The 9,935-nt window shown below is 40.9% G+C and overlaps 1 protein-coding gene across 1 annotated transcript; it reads left to right on the top strand.

Moving 5' to 3' along the window:
* Positions 1-3,919, top strand: LOC147606239 (uncharacterized). Its single transcript, XM_086792580.1, has 8 exons — positions 1-188; positions 290-377; positions 479-540; positions 1,961-2,050; positions 2,746-2,907; positions 3,166-3,216; positions 3,311-3,392; positions 3,546-3,919. The coding sequence occupies exons 1-8, from the start codon at positions 69-71 to the stop codon at positions 3,635-3,637; spliced, it is 747 nt and encodes a 248-aa protein (XP_086648706.1). The 5' UTR covers positions 1-68; the 3' UTR covers positions 3,638-3,919.
* Positions 3,920-9,935: the final 6,016 nt, after the last annotated feature.

The raw sequence follows: 9,935 nt of genomic DNA, 5'->3' as shown, positions 1-9,935 counted from the left end.
CTAGAAACAACTATGGCATACAATTCAATTAAACCCCATTAAAAACCTTGAGAGCAAGCTTCATAGCCATGGCGACCCAAGATGCCTTGGACGACGCCATCGCCCTTCTAGATACCGTCATCTCACGCTTGCGTGCGATCCATAGCTCGAACCCTGGTCAGTCCGCTTCCCTGAAGGCGCCCGCGGAGGTTTGCCCCTGCTTCTTTGCATTGATTTGAGTCGTGCTTATCAATATGTTGCTTTTCTAGCTCTTTTGTTTTCCCCACCTTTCTTCTCGTTTTCTGCACAGAAAACAGTTGCAGAGAAGGAAAAGTTTCCACCATCAAAAAAACCCTCCGTTTCTTCCGAATCACAACCCACCGTATCATGCTTAGAAGGTTCTTCTCCGTTAGGTTATTATGCTCACTGTCTTTTTGAGCTTGTGCTCTTTTTTTGTTTGTTTGTTTGATCAAAGGTTATGTGATTGTTTTGTAAACAGCATCCGAGGCTCCTGCAAATGGCCCTGATCTGCTAGCAGATTTTGATAAAGCTCATCTCCAGGTTTGTACCGTAGACAAGTGTTTCGCATTTTTTAAGTTGTCTAGTGATGGACACAGGACATGGGCATTAAACAGAGACATAGGCTTAGAGAGACAGTGACAAATAATGTTTCTTCACTGGTGTCTTATGATGATCACAAATATATGGAGAAAGACGATGACAAAACCGATATAGACATAGACATAGTCATAGAACTAAAACATTGATATGGATATGTAAAGATAGTATTCGCTACACATTCATTGAGGATTTCTGTGGACCAACCATGTGTGTCATATCAGAGGTTGCATGTAGAGATAGTCAGAGAGGCGGATGTCAGAAGGGAGTGTAGGGAGCTTTGGATATGCATGATATATTAATGGGGGAGACAGGAACATACTGTATTTCGTAAGAGGGTGCTACCATTGTCCGTTGGGAAAGGGTTCAGTCCTCTGCATAGATTCATTGTGTGTGTAGACTAGAAACGTATGGCTCTGTACTTGCATGAGATGCCCAGGCTTAGATATCAACTTAAGCACACTTGCAGGCGGGAGGACACTACCCAAACAGTTCTTACTACTCTTTTTTTAGGTATTGAACGGCATAGTGTGTGAGAGAGAGACGAAACCAGCCCACAAGGCAACTTACTTAAAACTCAGGTTGAAGCCAATGCACAGGGGACTGTTATTAGACATGTCATAGAGTGCAGCATCCCAGAGACACAAGGTTTGTGGTAGCAACCACTTTCTTCCGAAACATCAGAGTCCATAGGAGGCTTCTATAATGGATCCATCTAGGGTCTGTAGGGATCATGGAGGACACTTGGAAGGTTTGTCCATATAGGCTTTCAAAAAATGAGATTCTCCACCCGCTTGTAGAGTGAGCTTGCAGCCTTGCCAGAGGAGCAGCCAGCCAGAACTCAGTAGCTTGTAAACCCATTTCTATTGACAGAGTGAGTTTGCAGGCTTACCACAGGAGAACTTACTAACACTTCATAATGCTCTTCCGACATTTGTTTGATCACAGTTTCTTGATAACATTGTTCTGTTCCAATAGCATTCAGGGGTTTCTCTGCGTGTCTTCTATTACAGATTGTCTATACAATGTACCTTTGTGGTTTCATAGTATATTTTGGCCTTCCACAAACTTGTGCACGCTGGCATGTGTGTGTATCTCTCTCTAATGTGCTTCTTGAGTACACATTTTTGTTTTTCTCCTGCAGCTCTCAAAGGTTATCACTGTTTCTGCTTTCCATTTTTGAGGTTTTGTCCAAGAGCTCTTGCTATAAAATATCCCTGCATAGGTTTCTGATTTACGGATAGGTTAGAGCAACTTGAAAATGTTTCACAAAGCTTTGCATAAAACCTTTACTACAATACCTTATGAAGTTTGCTTGAGGTTCTTTCTGTCAAACTAGTTTGAATTTGGGATTGAAATACAGGTGGGATGCGTGGTGTCAGTTGATGACCATCCCGTTGCAGAAAAATTATTTGTTTGCAAAGTGGAGATAGCCAAAGGAGAGTTCAAGCAGGCAAGTTCACATTTCTTTTGATTTAATAAGTGGGTTCACTTTCTTAATTGGACTATGGGAGGACCTGTGCCACCAGCCAAGCCTATAAACCAGGATGGATTGAATAAGTATGACACAGCTTATTAACAACAAAACATGGTCTTTTTCAGCTCGGTAGGCACTGTGCTCTTTATTCTTTGAATCATCTCTTTTGATTCATGTTGAGGGTTTAGGGCTCTCACACAATAGTACACTTTTTTTAAAACGTCTTATTTAGTTTTAACTTGCCTCTTATAATTCTGTATTCATATTTTTATCTTTTTTCCCAGGAGTTAAGCACCCTAGTACAAGGCTGTTAAATAATGATTAAGGATAAATGGAAAATAAAGCCTAAACAAGTCACGTCATGATTCACGACCCCCTAGTCTGTGTTGGCCATTTGATATTTTTCCCTTGCAAAAGAATGCATATGCCATGGCCCATCTCCAAGAGGAGTTGGCTTCCATCATGTTTCTAGTTGTATCTGAGTTCAGTTCAGGGGAGCCCGATTACCTTTAACAAAGGTGATAAGTCTGTTTAGTGAGTTCCTCTTTATATACAAAGATTTTATCTGGAAGGCCCTTGCTTTTGTAAGTTAAGAAGTAACCATGTTTAGTGTGCGATACTGATCAATGCTGCACAGTGATTGCAAGATTCATGGTTGAAATGTTTGACAGGTGGTGGCGGGCTTAAGAAAGTTTCTCCCATCATCAGAGCTACTGGGAAAGAAAGTGTGTCTTGTGCTGAACTTGAAGCCTGCAAAACTAGCTGGGCAGTTAAGCGAAGCAATGATCTTGGCAGGCGAAGCATCCCACATTAACACTTCACTGATTGTAAAGGTATATACCTCTTCTTCAGTGTTCTTCTCTGACAAGTGTTTGTACAGAGTGCTTAGGCTCAAGATCCTCCTGTAGTTATTGATTTTCCACTGCCCATAGGGACTTAATTATCCACCCGTAGATGATGCGGCTGAGGAAGCACCAAGGGGGGTTTTGAACCCAGGACCCCTGGTCCTAGGGAAACACCTTCACCACTTGAGCTATCACCTCATTGGCGAGTGCCTCTCTTTTTAACATCCCTCCTATTTGAATATGCAGATTTTGCAGCCTCCACTGGATGCCTCTGTAGGAGATCACATTTACCTTGAGGTGAGCTTTTTTGGGATTTTTCTAGAAAGCTGTATGTGAAAGAGGGTGGTGGTTTGTATGGCCTCCTGATATTTCTGTGAAATTGACTTTGCAGGGCTCAGTGCCATCCACAAAACCAGCCAAGCAGTTAAGCTCCAAAATCTGGGAAAAGTTGGTTCCTCTGCTAAGCATTCATGGTGAGAGATTTGTTTACCTGGTTGCGATGTCAATATGAAGGGACAACCCACTTAGTGACTGTCATGGGATTACTATAAGATAAGGTAGAAACAAGCATTCCAAGCCGATGTTTTATAAGGCATTGCTTATAGTAGATTTGTGCTGCTGTGCAGGTGGCATAGCAAAGTTCAATAAGAGATCTTTGGTTACATCTTCAGGTGTAGTCACAGCTCCAGACCTTCCAGATGGGGCAAGCATCCATTAGATTCAAGCTCTAATCTGAATAGACCAGTGGAAGGGCTAGTATCATACCCTTAAAAGGCACTAGAAAGAACATTGCTATGTTAAACCTCATGTTTTGATGTGGCAGTTTTATGAGAACTTTTCTAAGGTGCATGGCAAAATTTTGAAGGACGGCTTGATGCATTATATATTTCATGAAAAGAACACCATGACATCAGATCTTCACAATTTTTACGGGAGTTAGCAACTTTGAGAGCTTAACAAAAATTTGTTATTTTTTCTAATTAAACCTTTTTAGAACCTTGCCTTTCCTTATGTACCCACTTTCAGTTTTATGCTACTAAAGTTCTGTTCAGCTCTCATATCTTTCTAGCTTACAGTTTGTCATAAAACACTTAGTCTTGGTGTACCTCTCAGGCCTATCCGTAACTGTCCTGGTGGCTGATCATTCCAGGCTGTGTGGCAGGGGCTAATATAACTGTTATGAGTTGGCTCATGTGAAATAGAAAACGTCACAAATCTTTTTATAAAAGCTCCTAAACATGGACAAAGATTTTTGAATGGAATAGAAATGCATGCTTCTGTGAAATTTCTATATGGCTTTAGGAATGGAGGGGTAGAACGAAGGCAAATAGCAAATTATTGCATATCAAAGTGCTTCTTTTCAAGGGAGCCGATCTAGAAGATGAAGGAGCCCATAATGCGCCCTCTTTCTAATGTAAATGTAGAGGCCACCAAGCCTAGTTAGGAAAGGAAAGTAAGAACATCCAAATGCAGGTTTGTCGTCTCCATTGGCTTGATTGAATTTAAGAGAATTTTCCATGTTGCACCAAAGTTACTTATGGAAGAATGCATACACTCTAGGAACACTTAGAGGTAAACACCCATCCGAATGGGTAGCATTCAGGCCGTAACATTAGTTAAGCAGAACAAAAAAGAGACTTTTCCTCCGTTCACCCTAAATGCTTACCATGGTAAAGTGCTCTCCGGTATTGGAGGAGGTTAAGAGAGTTTTGGAAACGGCTTATGCCAGGAATTTGCTGAAGTGCAAGTGAAAGAGGCCTCAAAGGAATGTTCCAGGCACAATTCCACCACACAACTATAAGGGTTTCATTTGAAGGGTTTGAAATAAACAGCATGTTTCTGTGTCTTTGAAGGGCATACCAAAAGGGTTTTCTAATTTGTGCTTTTCTTGAAGACCCATCCACCTTTTCAAAGCAGACAGGGATATGTTTTTGTGGTTGTCTTCAGTGTTTGATTTGATTAGTCATTAACATAAATCAATTCTCTACTGATTGATTGGAACCATTTAGGACTAGGAAGCTATGAACGTTAGCCCCAACAAGAAGTAGGAAGCTTAAATGAGTTGTCTTGCTCACTAGATTGCTTTGCTAAATAAATAGAGTAAATGGTGAGACCTCATTGTTATCAATATACCTTCATGCTTGGATAAGTCTATCCCGCATTGATTACACCTCTTCTTGAGGCTATATAGGGTGGTATGTTGCGAGAAACACTTGGTTTTTATCATTGATCCGTTGATCACTTAGAATATGCATTGGGAGGTAATCAATGACGGCAAGACTAAGGCCTTACACCTCCCTCTTTTAGTGAAAGGAAGAAGTAAAAGTATACCAAAGCCCTCTCAAAACTCAACCTTCAAATAAACTTCAAGAAGCCATGGTTGTCTCCCTTTCATTGATTGTTCCACTCATCTCCTCAACATTAGTGCTGTGAAGATTGGATGTCTTCCACTTGAATTCTAGCGATCTCCTCCTGAACTTCTCCATCCTCAAATGTTTGTATCAAGGAGCTATTATGATAAATAATTAGTTACCATCCCAATGCTTAAGACTATCAGGGTAGCTAAAAGAGGAACATTTTTAGTTTTGACAAGAGAATAAGAAAAAGCCTTGTCCAAAACATACATCTCTTTCCAATTAACATGAAAAAGAACATCAAGAGAGGTTACAATGCCAGATAACATAAGAGTTCGAAGGTTGGCTTATTCAATCTAGCATTGTAATGAACATATAGATAAAGGAAGTTAAGCTCCCTTTCCCAAACAGCAGCCTCCCCACACACACCATAACCACAACCACCCTCAGCCCCCCAACCCCAACCCCAACCCCAACCCCAACCCCCTCCCCCATAGGGGGTTTGTGAGATGTAATTCAAGAATATTTGTGATGTATTTCTTGTACACCCTTGTGCACTTCTTTCCCACACAAATATTTTAATCAGTGTAGAATTTGTTGAAGATAAATTCAAGAATTTAATTTTGTTTTTGTGACAGATTTAAGTTTTTACTAATTACCTTTAGTAGATCTGAGTAAACATAATGAAATAGTTGTCAAATTCCTCCGCCCCACCGCCCCCGCCCCCGCCCCACCGCCCCCCCCATTATCATTTGAGATCATCAAGAGTGTTTCTGTGAATGGCCCTCCTTACGATTGAGTTCACTGTTGCAGCCGCACCTGCATGGAACCCAAGACCCGTGCTTGAGAACTCAAGTTGAAATTGAAATTGAGACGATTCCAACTTTTCTTTGTGAAATAAAATTATTACATACTTTAAATTTATATATGGTTGATTTCTTGGTCTTAGCTCTATTTCATTTACTATTATGCTCATAATTACATCTTCAAAGAGATGTGAAATATGTGATTTAGAAAAATAAATTGTTGGAAATCAACACACCTACCGTTGTCATCTCGATTCGGCTTAGCTCTATGTTGTAAGGAGGTTGTAAGGCTCCTTTTATGACACTTTGTATATGAGTGCCACAGAGGTCCCCCAATTTCCACACCGCAGATGGGCCATATGTGGCTAGATGGTTAAGAGAGATGGCTTATATAGGTTTGATATCATGCCAAATAGGCTACATGCAAGTGTGGACTAAAAATTTGATATTGGAAAACACTAAGGGTAGAGGGCGATTTTCACATGAGACATGGTTCTCTGATTGTAGGGCCCAAACAAGGATCCAAAGGACCTCGAATGGGTCTAAAAAACAAGGATTCAAACGATCTCGAATGGGTCTAAAAGTTGGAGTCCAACTGCAGTCACCTATTTACTTTATTATTACCCTGGTCAGGTGATAGAGTATGTTAACTCCAATTGAACCCATGACGATCTAGGCCGACCTATCGTCCCTAGGCAATATATGTAAACATGCTTGGACGCTTCCATTGTATATTCAAATCATCACTTTGAGATCTACCTTAATTGCATGTGCACCCTTCTTTTATAGTGCATACAATCTCTATCTTTGTTTTTTTTCATATATCACCTGCTAAGCTCCCTCATTGAAGCACATGAGTGGGAAGTAGTTACCATCAGTTGTAATCTTCATTTGCAATAATAATTGTATCATTTTCTCTATGAAGACCTTGTACATGGTATCAAAGATTAGGCTCTAGATAAGGATATCTTTGGCAAGTTGCTATGTGTGAGTAGATTTGGAGAAGTGGATCAACTTGTAGGAAACATAGCCCCAAGAGCTCAACCACCACCATTTTCCAATGAAAGAAAGCTAGATAAGGACCTTTGGCAAGTAGCTATGTGCTCACAAATTTGGAGAAACTCAACTTGTGGGAAACATAGCCCTGAGGACTCAACCACCACCATTTGCCAATGTAAGGAAGCTAGAAGAACCTAACAACAAGATTTGAAAGTTTGAAATGATGGCAATCTTGTCTTTATATAGGTTGTGAGAGACAACTTATCGAGTTGATAGAATACTAGTTACAATATCAGATCCTGTGAATCCATCATTAAACATCGCCGAGGCAAGCTATAGAGGTATGTCTATCCATGCTGAAATTTGTGGAAACACCAACCACAACTCTAGGTGTTCTTCCTACTTCATTTTGTTAATAGCGAATGACTACAATAGGAAGATGTGGGTAATTTTTTTGAAGGATAAGGTTGAGGCTTTTGAAAAGGTTAAAATATAGGGATCAATGGTTGATAAGAAAGAAGATGAAGAGTTTTTAAATTGATTAGGGTGGAGATTTCACTTCGTCAAAAATCATAGCATCATATTGTAAGGAGCAAGAGATAAACAAACAATTAATGTTCCACTATTACACTCGAGCAAAATAGCATTGCTAATAAAAACAAGAATCACGTTATTATTGGTGGAGATAAGTTGGAGTATGCTCCAGGTGAAGAATCTTATTAGTTTGTGGAGATAGGTTGGAGTATGCTCAAGGAGAAGAATCTTATTATTTGGTAAGGAGATAGGTTGGAGTATGCTCAAGGGGGTTATTGGTTTTGGGTTCAGATCACAACACGTTCCCTCGAGTTTGCTGATCTTTGTACTCTCCTCTTTGAAGAGGAATCCATCCTAGTTTCACAGGGGAAGTTGAAAGTTTCATCGTCTATTGGACCTGATCAGGCACTCGCGAGCAACGGTGCAAAAGAAAGTTCAGAGTCGGTGTTACAAGTGTGGTAAGAAAGGACAAAGACAAAGCCAAGGACAAGTGCAAGTCTTCAAATAAGGGCAAAGACAAGTCACAGGATACTGACACAGACTCGTCTAGTGATAACCCCAGCTCTCCCAAGGCCTTACAGACTGGAGAGAACATGACTGTTGTCCTGCTCTGATCCTAAGGGGATCCCCCGCGTGCTGTCTTCCAGAAACGGCTTGTGGGTGGGAGAGGGGGCTTTCAAAAGCTCTCTTATATTAAATCTAGAGCATGGGACCCGTGTGTCGGAGTTCCAAGTATAAAGACAGGCAAGTTCACTTGATGATCCAGATGAGTTCCAGGGTCAAAGTTTCCTTCATGGTTCGGATGAGTTCCAGAACTGTTGGTCAGCCCGCGAGACTATGGACAGGATGTGTTCCATGTTGATTTGTTCGAGGTTATTAGATGTGATGTGTTCACAGTTCTACTTTGAGTTTGGAGCCAAGCAGATTTCTTTTGCTCTTTACAGTGGCATTATGTTTTCTGAAGACAACAAGCTGACATGTGCATTTTTTGAGGTGTACTCAATACTGGCCATGATGAGGTGTCCATGGTCGCACCTTCGTCATCAGTTTTCTTCTGACTTTTTTGCACACTTCAAGATGCAGAGGGGGTGTTAAAATAATGCATCTTCATATTCTTTCATGGAGGTCCTATCAGCATGTTTCTACAGCCGACCTGGTTCATGCACAAGTATCTAAGAGTTGCTCTCTTTTATTCATTCAATCATCCAACAGTGCCCTATTTGCTGGCGCTTGTACTCTAATAAAGCTCTTGTTCTTGCTAACAATCTCTCTCTCTCTCATGTTTATTTGCTTCCGTGTGCACACTCTTTCAACCCTTACTAAGGGTAACCTTAGTAAGGTTTCCCTTACTAAGGCGACCTTACCAAAGTCGCCCAAAGTGAGGGCGACCTTAGTAAGGTTGCCCTTAGTGAGGAGGTGACCCTCACTAAGGGCGATGTTGCCCTTAGTGAGGGCGATTGGCTAAGGGCAAGTTACCCTTAAGGGTGACCCCTGTTAAGGTTCCCCTCTCCTGCTCTCTCTCTCTCTCTCTCGTGCCTCCCCCTTCTCCCCTCTTGCCTCCCCTCTCTCGCCTCCCTTTCTAACTTCCCCTCCTCCTCGCCTTCCTCTCTAGCCTCCGTTCCTTCTTGCCATGTATTCCCTTTCCCTCCTCTCCTTCTTGCCTTCCCTTTCCTTTGCTTTCCCTTTTCCTCTTCTCCTTCTTGCCTTCCCTTCTCTTTCCCTCCGCTTCTTCTTGTTGAAAAGATATTCTTAGCCTTTTCTTTTCTCTTTCTCTTTCTTTCCCTTTTACATCGCTTTCTATCCTCTTTCTCTTCTTTTTATTTTCTGTCTTTTGTCTATATAAGCAACCCTAAAAGTTTGCCTTACTTTCCTATTTATATCTTTTTTTTCCCAAAACCCTTAAAGTTTGTCTTACTTTCCTATTTATATCTTTTCCTTTGTCTTTGTCTTTTAGTTTCTTTATTTATATCTTTCTCTTTTCTTAATCTCCCTATTATTGTTCACTTTGTTTGCTTGTCCTCTTTCTTTTCTCTTTCAATCTCCTTCCTTTTCATTTTATTTATCTTTCTCTTGCTCTTCTCCCTCTTGTTTCTCATCTCTTGCTTTTTTCTCTTCTTTTTCTCCCGAATATGGCGCCTCCTCAACTTGAAAAGGGGACACAGGTGTTTTTAATGTTCAATGGTATGAAAGTAGCTACTGGAGCCGTATTGCATGTAAACTCCATTGTTGATACCATGCATGGAGTTCCTTTGCCATCTGGGTATGTTGGCATGTCAATTGAAGATGTCAAAGTTGAAGAAGTACCACTTCCTTTTTCTCTTGA

Source organism: Cibotium barometz, chromosome 58, assembly GCF_041138505.1.
Source record: "Cibotium barometz isolate CiBa-2024 chromosome 58, ASM4113850v1, whole genome shotgun sequence".
NCBI classification, from domain to species: domain Eukaryota; kingdom Viridiplantae; phylum Streptophyta; class Polypodiopsida; order Cyatheales; family Cibotiaceae; genus Cibotium; species Cibotium barometz.
Note: the sequence above shows the minus strand (reverse complement) of the source record. Positions and strands in the feature narration are given on the sequence as shown.

Bases quoted from the DNA above. Each gene is read 5' to 3' on its own strand.
- LOC147606239 (XM_086792580.1), top strand. From the start codon at position 69: ATGGCGACCCAAGATGCCTTGGACGACGCCATCGCCCTTCTAGATACC. The intron at 2,908-3,165 runs GTATATACCTCT...TTGAATATGCAG, and splicing joins ACACTTCACTGATTGTAAAG to ATTTTGCAGCCTCCACTGGA. The intron at 3,217-3,310 runs GTGAGCTTTTTT...TTGACTTTGCAG, and splicing joins GAGATCACATTTACCTTGAG to GGCTCAGTGCCATCCACAAA.